The sequence below is a fragment of the Oryx dammah genome, unplaced genomic scaffold (assembly GCF_014754425.2).
Source record: "Oryx dammah isolate SB20612 unplaced genomic scaffold, SCBI_Odam_1.1 HiC_scaffold_25, whole genome shotgun sequence".
NCBI lineage: Eukaryota > Metazoa > Chordata > Mammalia > Artiodactyla > Bovidae > Oryx > Oryx dammah.
The window spans coordinates 37,564,495-37,577,511 of record NW_024070209.1 but is presented as its reverse complement, the minus strand read 5'-3'; the positions used below and the strand labels follow the sequence as shown (position 1 = coordinate 37,577,511).

Here is a 13,017-nt window from a genome sequence, read left to right as displayed (position 1 = left end):
TATATTGTCTCATGTCCACCAGCACTACTCTTAAGTAGTGCCAGCATTTGTTTTGTGTGGGTTTTGTGTATTTTCTAATCTCTCTGCCTTGTAGCTCTCTGCCTACCAGTTGTTGGAATTTTGTTAGCTCCCTACGTAAGTTTTACAAGTTTTGAGTGGTCTTTCCTTAATTCTGTTTTTCTCAAAACCCAATTATTCTTAATGCAGTTTTGCTTTTTACTTTAGATGAACATATATGTTTCTTTATGTAGAAATTCCTGTATAATAATTAATATTAGTAAGATTATCCAGTTATTCCCTATATCTTTTTTTAATTAGGTGCTCTTCGTTTTATGAGGCGAATAATTGGCCTTAAAGATGAATTTTACAATCGTTACATCACCAAGGGAAATCTTTTTGAGCCAGTTATAAATGCTCTTCTGGATAATGGAACTCGGTACAATCTATTGAATTCAGCTGTTATTGAGTTATTTGAATTTATAAGAGTGGTAAGTTTATATTAAAAGATTCTTAGTAAAAAATATATGTTTAGTGATGTTAATATTTTACATTGTGAAATTCATCATAGTATTTTAAATCATGTTTATATTCTCAGTTCCTTTTTTTTTTTTTTGCTAAATGACTCGGGATATTTAGCATATATGGATTCACTCTGACATGCCATTCATATGATCTCTGTGATCTGTTGTAAGGGTAGTGATAAAAATGAATAGAAAAGCTGAAAATAATTCCCTTGGTAGACATTGATACAAGATGTATAAAAGGTAGGATGTTATGATGGAATTTAAAGTTGAAGAGACTGTTAAGTGAACTATTCCAACTGCCTTATTTTATTGATGAGGGCTTGAGACACCCAAAGTGATTAGCTGACCTATTCAAATGCATTCATTGGTTTAGGAGCACAGTCAGGGCTTGAAGATATGGTGCAGCTCAGTCTCTGGCAATGAGATAATTGTCATAAAAGATCTAGAGAAAGCTCTATGTGAATAGCAGGGATAAGATGAAAACTGAAGAACTGGTACAGTAAATTTACCCTGTCCCACACACTGAAATGATTCTACTAGCGGACATGGCCACATGATCAGAAAGAACTTGAAAAAAGAAAATCAAAGCTAGAAATTACTTTTGTTTCTTTCAAGTCAAATTTGAACTGATGACACACTATTCTCATGTCAACATTATTTGGCAGATTTTCTTAGAGTAGTCATTTGCTATGAGTATAGTTTGCAAAAAGGATGAAGAAGATAGAAGTACTAGCCTTAGAAAAAAGGGAAAATAGTTAATTAGCTCAACTACTTTCTGAACCCAGGTTCACAGCGCACTGTTCTGTGAATTAGAGATTAATTTTTATATTTTTTCCCTTTAAAATTTTTGTGAGATACAGATCAAATGAAGTGTAGGGTTCATAACGCCATCCCTATTCCTATGATTGAATTTGTTTTTCTGAAAATAATTTTGAGTGGTTGATAAATATACTTTGAATCCCAAGACTTAGCTTTTTTTCCTTTCAATATATAACAACCATTTTACCTTGGGTTCTAATTTTTCTCCTTTGCATATTTTTTGATCCACATATTCAGGGGAACTAGTTTAAAGACTTAAAAATCCTGAAAGTCCAGATTATGGTTTATTTTTAAAGAAACAGCATGTATACTTTAGTCCTAGATCACAACCTGTTTTTAATAATGAGCCTGCTTTTCACCATGCATCTGCATTGATCGCTTAAAATCATTCATTAAGAGTTTAGAATTTATTACGTTGGTTTAGAGAACTGGAAGTACACAGGAGGAAGTCAAGTTGTTTTATCAGATATGTGATTGTGATATAGTTGGAAGAATCTGTTTATTTTTTAGTAAGACTTCTCTTGCTTTGATAGTTAAACAAGGAGTCATTAAATAATATCTTTCAGTGTTTTTTGAAAATATAATTTTAAAATCTGCTTTCTATCTAGGTGTGCACTCTTGATCAGGCCATCTAGTCTCTTATAGCCTCAATTTTCCGTCTGTAAAATAAGGATAATAAAGCCCGTTTCATAGAATTGTTATGAGAGTCAAGTGAAATTATATGTGAAAGTGCTTATTTTAAGTTGTAAAGTACTATTATGTAAATGGAACAAATAAATAGGTGATATAAAGTAAATACATTTGTGTTTCAAATGTTCTATATAGTCTCCCAGAAGGGCTTCAGGAAATTGCTTCTTTTTTTCCCCAAGTTTTCTTTGGAGTCCTGGCTCATGTATAAAGAAACTAGGACATTTATTTTTGGAAGGTGATTTGAAAAACCTTTTTTTCGATCAGCTTTGGAACTATAAAAAAATTTTTTTTAAGTTTTTCTTCTAGCAAGTATTGTATTTGAAATATAAATTTTGTGCTTATACAGGAAGATATCAAGTCTCTTACTGCACATATAGTTGAAAACTTTTATAAAGCACTTGAATCGATTGAATATGTTCAGACATTCAAAGGATTGAAGACTAAATATGAGCAAGAAAAAGACAGACAAAATCAGAAACTGAACAGGTATTTTTTAAGTGTTTTACATTTATAATCTATAAAATTATGTCCAAAGCCATATGTAGTTTGATCTTACATATGAAATTTACCCAGGAATTTCCTTTCTATCATTAGAAAATACAGGGTTGTATAGGAGGGTAGGCTTTTCTCCCTGCTCTGGATCCTTTATGTAAAAAATTACTGCTCCATATCTTAACTCAATAAATTTTTAGGTTAGTGTACAAACATCCTTGGAGTGTTCTCTGGTTACATATTCTTTCACAACTGGCTATAAGTTATACTCAGTTAAAATTATTTCATCTCCTGTTGGTTATACGTATTTATTCTCATTTAAACTGGTCAGGAATTTTAAGTCGTTACTCAATACCTGTGATATATTTCTTACAGTGTACCATCTATATTACGTAGTAACAGATTTCGCAGAGATGCAAAGACATTGGAAGAGGATGAAGAAATGTGGTTTAATGAAGATGATGAGGAGGAAGGAAAAACAGTTGTTGCACCAGTGGAAAAATCTAAAGCAGAAGATGATTTTCCAGATAGTTATGAAAAATTCATGGAGACTAAAAAAGGTATTAAAGTGTTGAATTTTTGATTAGCTCATTCTCTTATTCAGTATAGAAATTATATAGTTGCTTGTGAGGTTGTGATCACAGTTTATAAAGCATGAAAGACATGAATTTTATGCTAAATAAAAACCTTTTAAATAAAATTATCGCTTTTTTTAAATCTGATTTTTCAAAACATTTCTCATGTTTAAAATATTTTTCTTGAAACTTGGTCTTTTGTTATGCTCTTCATTTGCTATTTAGAAATTGCATTGTCTGTTTACACTTTGCCTTCTGTGAACAGTTATGGCTTTATGTTTATACTGAAGTCTCCAATAATGATAGAGATCATAGAGAGCCAAAGAAACTTTCCAGTGCACTCTGTCATTTATAGCTGAGGAAACTTAAGCTTAAAGAGAGAAGTACTTTACTCTTTGAAATTTTTTAACTGTTAGTAAAACATTCATAAAGATAAAATGTCAAGAGGAAAAGTACTATTTCCTGTCTTTCAAATATGCTTAACTTGTCTGTAAAACTAAGATCTTACTAGCGTTTTTCAAAAGAAGCAATCACTTTTAATTCTATGACATGAGAAATTACCACTATTAGTACCTTACTGCATATATCGTTTAAATGTTTCAAAAAATTTATATCTTGAAGGGCAAAAGCACTTCCTAGGCTTTATGTAAGTTTGTGATTTTCAATGTTAGATTTTTATTAAGGCATTTCTCAGGAGTTAGTGTTTCATTAATTTCTTACTACATTTTCCTTGAAACTCTTCTTACTAAGCCTCACTCATTTTCTACTCACTGCTAGGTTCTGTTTACTTCAGCCTAGGGGAGCAAATAACCTGTGAAAATGTCCTAAGAAACAGGTACCTTTTGGTAGCCAAATTCTTTTTTTACTCATTACACCCACTGCCCTGACTACTGTCAAGAGAGGCAGTGAGGCAATACCTGAAGTACTGCATAAGAATCATATATAAAAATAGTAGCAGCCAGATGTTAAAAGATAGTAGACACCCCTGTCATAAAGGAAACAGATAAAGGAATCTAAAATATTCAGAAAATAAATAAGCATGATCATAATCATTTTCTTTAGGCATTTTTGACTTGTGAGAGAGATTATTAGGTTTTCATGAGTATGGAAGTGTAGATTCAGTGAGTGGACACTTTAGAGAGACAATAAAAATAGAGAGAGAGACAGCAAGTGAGACCTTGGAAGGGTCCTAGATAGAGCAATGGAGAATTCTAGGGTAGGGTGGCTAATCAGTCACCTGATTCTTAAGGTCTTTTCTAACCCCTGGATTTCTGAGATGACAGCTAATGAAGACATATCACTGTACTCATCATGCTCTGCCCTCTTAGTTCTTACAAAAAAGCAAAAGAATTAAATTATTGTTCTTTTCAGATGCTTTGACTTAGCAGTATTTACCAACAAAGATTCAAATATTTATGTTTGCTTTAGCAAAGGAAAGTGAAGATAAGGAAAACCTTCCAAAAAGGACATCTTCTGGTGGCTTCAAATTTACTTTCTCCCACTCCACCAGTGCTGCTAATGGAACAAACAGTACAAACAGCAAATCTGTAGTGGCTCAGACACCACCAGCAAGTTCTAATGGATCCTCTTCCAAAACTACAAACTTGGCCACATCCGTAACAGCCACCAAGGTATGTGAAACTGCTCTACACACAAACAAACTTTGCTGTTTTCATCTGTAAAATTATTTCATGCTTGCTGAAGAAAAATTGGATAATAAAAATAATTTAAAAGAAGAAACAAAGTTGCACACATAGTCATAAGAAAATGACTGCTGACCTCCGACTGCCTGCTCTTGGGGGGGCGTTTATCTGACAGTTACCTTCTTTGTATAAGCATAGTTTTGTATCTTGCTTTTATTTGTTACAAGAATTTTTCTATGTTATTAAAACATTGTTGATGACTAGAATTTCATTTTATTTAGCTGTATCATAGTATTTGTAAGCATCCCCACCCCCGACCAGTACTCTGGAGCACATAAGTTGATTCGGATATTTCACTGACTACTGCTGCTCTTGCATTTTAAATTATTTTCTTGGATAGATGAGTAAAAATGTTTTCGAACATATTGTCAAATTCCTCTCCAGAAAAACTATACCAGTTAGTTACCATAAGCATTGTATGAGTGTGCTTGGCTCACTGCTGCTTTGGCAGTGTTATTATAATAATTTTTAATCTTTACTCATTCAGTAGCAGAAACAGTATTAATATATATCTCATTCCCCAGTTGTGTCTTTTGTTACTAGTAAAGTTGAATATTAGCCTTTTTGATTTGCTCTTCTGTTAATTGTTCATAGTCTTGCCTTTTTAAAATTGGTTTGTTATTTTAGTGAGTCTTTAAGAATATTATTAACCTTTTTGTCATTAACAGAGCAAATGTATTTCCCAGTGGTTACCTTTTTTATGTAAAATAGTTTAACTTGTATATAAAATGTTTTTATTTCCTTTACGTTATCATTATACGTAAAAATATCCTTTTCCCCAAAAAGGAGTGGCTTAAAAATAAAAAGGCATAAATATAGGACAACTTCAGTATAAGGGTAGAAGGACAAGAGAAGGCCATAGTCAAAAACCTAACTGAAGTCAAGATCGTTTTAAACACAAAATACTAGTCTGAGTTTGTTTATTTATTTATTTATTTACAAAAATGTAGAATCTTTCTTAAGTATTTGTAGCAAGGTGGGTTCTTGACTAAATATCACAGAAATAGCATTTTCAATGGGATTCTTCTGTTTTGTAAAACAGTTTATGTTATGGAACAAGAATTTTTAAGTTTTCATTTTTTTGATAGGACAATTTAGTGAAATATTGTGACACTGTATTAAGAATATTACATTGTTTGGATTCAGATCTTGACTCTGCCTCCTTTTAGCTGGTTAATCTCTGCAGGCTTTAGTTTTCTCATTTTAAATAGGAATAAATCAGTACCTCCTTTATCAATTTGTTGTGAAGATTAAATTATTTGATAAATGTAAAGAGCTTAGAACACTATTTGGCACAACTCAATATATACTACCTTTTTTTTTTTTTTTAAGTCAAAGTAATACATGTACTTGCTTTTAAAAAGCAAATAGTATTAAAATTATTGGGGAAAAAACAGTCCTCTTTTCCTCTCCACAGAGAAAGCTTGGATCTCTTCTGTTAATACCTGTTTCTTCTATTTCTAAGCAGTGTGCCAATACTGCCATATTATTTTACCACTCCTTACCACATCCTCACCCTTACTATTCTCTGTATCACAATTTTTGGTTAAAACAATATTTGGTAATCTTATATCTATAACTGTACATATTTTTATTCATTGATTTTTTTTCCTGCTCTTTTTTTCTATAGTGTATTTTGCTTTGTAACTTCCTTTTTTAAATAATTTAATTGCCACCATTTTTTCATTAGTTGCAACAGTTATGTGCCTCTTACTCATTCTTTCAGGACCTCTCAAGTAGTTTCCACATAGTCTCTTCCTTGGAGATGTCTCTCTTGAAGACTCCCATCTCATCCCAGCCTGAATTGCTTGCTCTCTAGACTTGCACAGCTGTTGTCTTAAAGGCTGCCTCTGCCATCACCCTAATACTTGCTTTGCCTTTCTTTTTTTCTCACATTGACTGTTTCCTGGATGTCAAGTCTCTGTTCTCTTTCTTGATTTTCCGTTTCATTTTATTGGGGCGTACCCTCTCTGTTTCCTGAGAAAAGGATTCCATGAGAGATGAAGTATAAGACCTGGCATGTAGGAAGATGTCATTATTGTATCCCCATACTTGATTGACAGTTTAACTGAATGTAGAAGGAACCAAATTAGAAATAATTTTCTTCCAAAAATTTGAAGATATTGCTGCCAAGAAATCCAGAGACATTCTTATTCCTAATTCTTTGTGTGTGAATTTAATTTGTCTTTCTTGGAAGCATTTGGGGTTTTATCCCTGTATTCTGAAACTTAAAAATGAAATACTTTGGACTTTCTCAATTAAGTCATGACCCTTAGTTTTAGGATACTTTATATTCTTTTACTATAGCTTTCTGTTTGGATATTGTGCCTTGTTAATTTATCTGATAATATTTATAATTTTTCTCTCCATTTACTCATTTTTTTAAATCGTTCTGTTCGCTGGGTTGTCTCCCTGAGTTTTCAGTTTATTATCCTTCCAGATAATTTTTTATTTATGAACAAGCAAAATCAAGTGCAAGCACAAATGCTTATTTCACCCTTATGACACTAACGGCAGATTGCCAAATACATTTGATCTACACTTTTAGGGGGAACAGGTAGAAAAATAGCAGTTGTTTTTAGAAAACAAATTAATTGTTCAGTCACTCAAGACTATCACAAAAATTTGATATTAAGCAAGATAGGAGCTCACAGAGTAAAGCACTAGTTATATTGGCTCTCAACCTTTTTTCAATAAACTGACCACATTTCTAAGTGAAGGCAAGTTCTTTATCACCAATGGTCCTTTAACCATTTTCACCATCATTGTTTTTCAGGTGTCCAGAAAATTGATTCAGAGATAGATAAGTTCTTTTTTAGATTGTTTTCCATTATAGGTTATTACAAGATATTAAATATACTCCCTGTGCTATACAGTAGGTCCTTGGTTATGTTTCACATATGGTATTGTGTATATGTTAATCCCAAACTCTTCTAATTTATCCTCTCCCTCCTCCCTTTCCCCTTTGGTAATCATAATTTTATTTTCTATGTCTGTGAGTCTGTCTCTGTTTTGTAAATAAGTTCATTTGTATCATTCTTTCTAGATTCCATGTATAAGCAATACCATGTTTGTTTTTCTGATTTCACTGCATATGATAATCTCTGCTGCTGCTAAGTCACTTCAGTCTTGTCCGACTCTGTGCGACCCCATAGACAGCAGCCCACCAGGCTCCCCCGTCCCTGGGATTCTCCAGGCAAGAACACTGGAGTGGGTTGCCATTTCCTTCTCCAGTGCATGAAAGTGAAAAGTGAAAGCGAAGTTGCTCAGTCATGTCCGACTCTTCGAGACCCCATGGACTGTAGCCTACCAGGCTCCTCCATCCATGGGATTTTCCAGGCGAGAGTACTGGAGTAGGGTGGGTCTATCCATGTTGCTGCAAATGGCATTATTTCATTCTTTTTTATAGCTGATTAATATTCCACTGTGTATGCCTACCACATCTTTATCCAGTCATCCGTTGATGGATGCTTAGGTTACTTCCATGTCTTGCCTATTGTAAATTGTGCTGAACTTTGGGGTGCAAGGATCTTTTTGAATTATAGTTTTGTCAGAATATATGCCCAGGAGTGAGATTACTGTACCATATGGTAACTCTAGTTTTTTAAGGAACCCCTCTGTACTGTTCTCTATAGTGGCTGCACCAGTTTACATTACCACCAATACCGTAAGCAGGTTCCTTTTTCTCCACGCCCTCTCCAGCATTTATTATGTGTAGACGTTTTTTGATGATGGCCATTCTGACCAGAGGAGGTGATATCTCGTTATAGATTTGATTTGCATTTCTCTAATAATTAACAACATTGAGCATTTTTTCATGTGCTTGTTGGCCATCTGTATGTCTTCTTTGGAGAAGTGTCTATTTAAATCTTCTGCCCAATTATTAATAGGGTTTTTTTTTTAATGTTGCCTTGAACAATTTATTAATTTTGGATTTTAACCCCTTACTGGTCATACATATCATTTACAAATACTTTCTCCCATTCAATAAGTTGTCTTTTCATCTTTGCTTTGCAAAAGCTTTTAAGTTTAATTAGGTCCCATTTGTCTATTTTTGCTTTGTTTTAGGAAACTGATCCACAAAAATAATGTCATGGAGCATTCTGCCTTTGTTTTTATCTAGGAGTTTTATAGTATTTGGCCTTACATTTAAGTCTTTAATCCATTTCGAGTTTATTTTTGTATATGGTATTAGTAAACATTCTGATTTCATTTAAAACATGTTTATGTAAAAAAATTTATTTGTCCCTTTTCACCCTGGCACCTTACCCTACCTGCCCTTCACTGTGTCCAAAGTCCTGAAATGCAGAACCTTTCTGGCTCCTCTTCCTTATGGTTATTGTTGGTGGGCGAGCTGGAATCTCCTGGTGGGAGATTTCATGGTGGGGGTGGGCATGCGGTAGGGGAATGAATTACAGAATTGAGGACTCAGTTGTCTGTTTCACTGACTCGACCATTAACCATCTTCCCTGCTTTCCCTAGTATTTTGGTACTCTGTCTACTCTCTTCTGGGATTAAGACGAATCAGTTTGCTTCCTTCTCATTTCTATGTTCTCCTGAAATACTTCTTTCTTGACTTTGTTCTCTATTAAAAATGAGTTGTTTTGCCTCTCTGATTTCTTTTTCCAAAAATGCCTTGACATCTTTGATCTGCTGTTTTCTCGATTCCTTTTTGGTCTTTGTTGATATATTTATTGTCAGAAACAAAAAATTTTCAAGAGAGTATAATAATCCCTGGGAAAGCAATCCAACAAGGAATTTAACTTTGGTGATGTATCCGTACCATGGAATACTAGAGTTTAAAAGAATGATTTGGAACTTTGTAAACTAACATTGAAAGCTGATATTTATTTAAAAACAACATTTATAGTTGTATATGAAAAGTCTGGAACCTATCAAATTCTTCACAGTATGCATCTGTGGATTTATAGTTCCTTTTACTTCCAATATTTCTTATTTTGTATTTTTATTCTTTCTGCATGCTAAACATGATTTTTAAATGTATAATGAGTTTATGGTGTGTATATGTATAGATAAGAGATAAAATTGAAAAATTGTGTAGCTGAGTGTTTCAGACAGAATATTGATCTTATGCCAAAAATCATTTTTAATTGTTAACCTTTTGGAACTGAAATGTGTGTACCTTGTGATATATAGGATTAAAAGCAGAATTAAAACTTTCATTTGCTGTCATTCCTGTGACTATCAGACTGGTGCTTTTTGTACTGTAATTATGTCTTCTTCCTCTTACCTCCACTCCTCCAACTAGAAACCAAATAAATGATGATGATTATGGTAATAGTAGCTGATATCAATTAGCAAATAGTAACTACATACCAAGCACTGTACCAAGGGCTTTATAAGTTAAATTTAGCCATACTGCTTCTTGTTTATCCTGTGTTATCAAGCTGAGAAAGCAGCAGAAAGATGCTCACTTATGTAAGTTTTATCTGGTTCACAGACTTTCTGATAAATGTTTCTAGCTGCTCAGAGCCCTTTGTTGATTAATGTTGCAGTGCTTCAGTTATATTCTGATATAGTGTTAATGCCAGATGCCTGGATAAGCTACTTAGGTTTGAAATATGACTTTATTTCTGTTGTATTTGCTTATCCAATAGAAATCTTAAGGGTTTAAACTAGATGTAGTGTATAAATTTCATGGGGTTGGCTCATACTAGTGCATACCCAAGGACATATAATTTTCTGGGTAAAGTATCCAGAGCTTTAATAGAATTTTCAAAGGGGTCCATTACTCATGAAAGGTCCAACGCCTGAAATACCGCATCCTTTTCTTTTGGCTAGAGAGAGCTAGCCCTCAATTTTTTAGTCATTAGTTTTTAGAAACCATTTCATGTGTTTATTATGTCAGCCATTTTTAAGTATTTTTCAAAAGCAGAACAAAAACAATGACGTGTACTTAGTGATGAAATACATGCATGCGGAACAGAGACTAAAAGGAGACTCCTTGTCACTGGCTGGCTGTCCTAAGTTGAGGGTAATTTAAGACTGCCACCAATTGTACTAAGTAGTCATAATATCAAGCAGTTCCTTTATCAAACTCAGAAATAATCTGTTTCAGATATAATAATGTGATTAGTTTAGAAAAATGATTTTTTAGTTACATATGTTAAATTTTTTTTTTATTCTTCACTAGGGAAGTTTGGTTGGTTTAGTGGATTATCCAGATGATGAAGAGGAAGAGGAAGAGGAAGAAACATCTCCCAGGAAAAGACCTCGTCTTGGCTCATAAAATATCTACTGGGGCCCCTCAACATGTGGTTGAACAAAAGTGCTGCAACTGTTCAATGAGCTGAAAATCTGAATCAGAAAGCTTTCTCACTTGAACTAAGTATACAAGAAATAGAAAAAGACACTCAGTATATCAGCTAGGAGAGTTTAGTTCTGTAAAAAAAAAACAAAAACAGGCTTCCCAGGAACTTGATCGCTTGCTAGTAATTAAGAGGTTTGCCCTTCAGAATGTCAAAAAAAAAAAAAAAAGAAACCTGGGAGGTAGCTTCTCAGCAAGAAAACCCTCTGGTTTGGGGATGGTTTAGGGAAGGGATAAAGTTGGTAAGGTATTATTAATGCAGGGTTGCTCCAGGGGGGTTTCTGATCTAGAAACAATTATAAAACTTCAGTTGAAAACCCAATAACATTACTTGTATAATGGTGCTGGCCATGTTGTTCTTTTAATCAGTTGCCTCTAACTTTTATGGAAAACATTCAACTATCATTAAAAAATGAAGTTAAGCTGTTGGGACCATTTCTTTGAAGATCTAACAAAAATTCAGCCTTATTGGTAGTTGGAGGGAAATACACCCTATGTTACAGCACATGTTGAGTTTTCTCCATCAGGAGATTTGTGTGTATTTTGATGAAAACAAGCTAGATTAAAATGGACAGTTTTGTTACTATAACTTTAAAATCAGCACTTTTAGAGATAACAGATGCCAAGAATCAGTACAGTAGTATTCCAAAGTGATTTTCTCTAGAAACGGGAGTATATTGAACAGAACGTTTTCCACTGCCTACCAGTACAATCTTTTGTGGAAGATACTTTAAAGTCACTTTCTACTTCATTAGTAAAGTTTTCTCTGCAGACCTGCAGGCAAGTTTTAAGGTGTAAAGACTAACATACAAAGAATAGTGCTGAATTAAGTGGCATTTAATATCTACAGGCCATTTTGGTCCAAGAAGTTACTTCAGTGTCAGTCAGAATGCAGTACCTGAAGCTTTTCCATAAACAAGGGTGTAATATGAAAGCTGCTTTTTTTTTTTAAAAGAATAAAAGCACATTCCATGTACGAAAATGAAATTTAAAATAATAAACTGAGGCAAACAGTTAAGAGGTTTTATTTTTAGAACAGCGAGTTAACTAAATATTTTAATGTTAGTTTGCTCATCTGTGATCTGAGATCATGCTGAAGTGAGAAAAACATCCCCCAAACTATTAATACATTGGGGAAAAAAAAAATAAAATTAGTAATTCCAGCTACAGTCTTCAGATCACCCTTGTAATGTGTTATGGGTCCATTTTTCCTGGAATAGCTTAAACTGAAGCAGTTTCCCCTGTTTTGGAGATTTTGTAGTTAATTTTAATTTTGGCTATTGTTTGGAGGATGGGCTGTTGTGTAGATACGAAGTATAGTTTTTCCATAAAACAGATGTTTATTTTGTATTAAAAATACCACTGTACTTGTTTTACACCATTTGTATACATGTGGTGATATTAATGCTGACCTGTAAAATTCAGGAATTAAAATGTGACCCTGTAATTCTATGGTTGTTGCTTTTGTTTGGTTTGTTGTAAGTATAAGTAAACTCCATTTTGAGTTATATTCATTTTACAGTATTTTTTAAAAGCCAGTATGTTTTCCGTAGATATTTATTATAGACCACTGTGTCATAACACCAATCTGAATGAAAGAATTCTAAACAAAGGCCAACCTCACATTAAATACCGCTGATACTAAGAGAAGGTATGCCTTGAGTCCTAAAGTCCTAGCACCGAAGGATCACAGCATGGGGGCAGTAGCTCCTTTTTGATTAAAGGTGCATATAATGGAAACTCCACCTCATATCAGTCAAGTGACTCAGGATAACTTAAACATCAGTAAAGTTACTACAGGAAAACATTTTCTTTCAAGCAAGTTTTATCAAGCCCCTTTCCTCTTCTTAGTTCTTGTTAAATTTCCTCTTAGAATCTAAGAAGCC

The 13,017-nt window shown here is 33.6% G+C and overlaps 1 protein-coding gene across 2 annotated transcripts in view; it reads left to right on the top strand.

The window, feature by feature from the left end:
- Positions 1-11,284, top strand: part of PPP4R3B (protein phosphatase 4 regulatory subunit 3B) — a 51,179-nt gene extending 39,895 nt beyond the window's left edge. Inside the window, exons 12-16 of one of the 2 annotated variants that reach the window (XM_040224862.1) lie at positions 319-488; positions 2,380-2,519; positions 2,901-3,085; positions 4,529-4,731; positions 10,958-11,284. In XM_040224862.1, coding sequence (XP_040080796.1) covers positions 319-488; positions 2,380-2,519; positions 2,901-3,085; positions 4,529-4,731; positions 10,958-11,053 — 794 coding nt within the window. In that variant the 3' untranslated portion in view covers positions 11,054-11,284. The remainder of the gene's footprint in view (positions 1-318; positions 489-2,379; positions 2,520-2,900; positions 3,086-4,528; positions 4,732-10,957) is intronic. The other variant, XM_040224863.1, reaches the window with a different exon arrangement.
- The last annotated feature ends 1,733 nt before the right edge of the window (positions 11,285-13,017 follow it).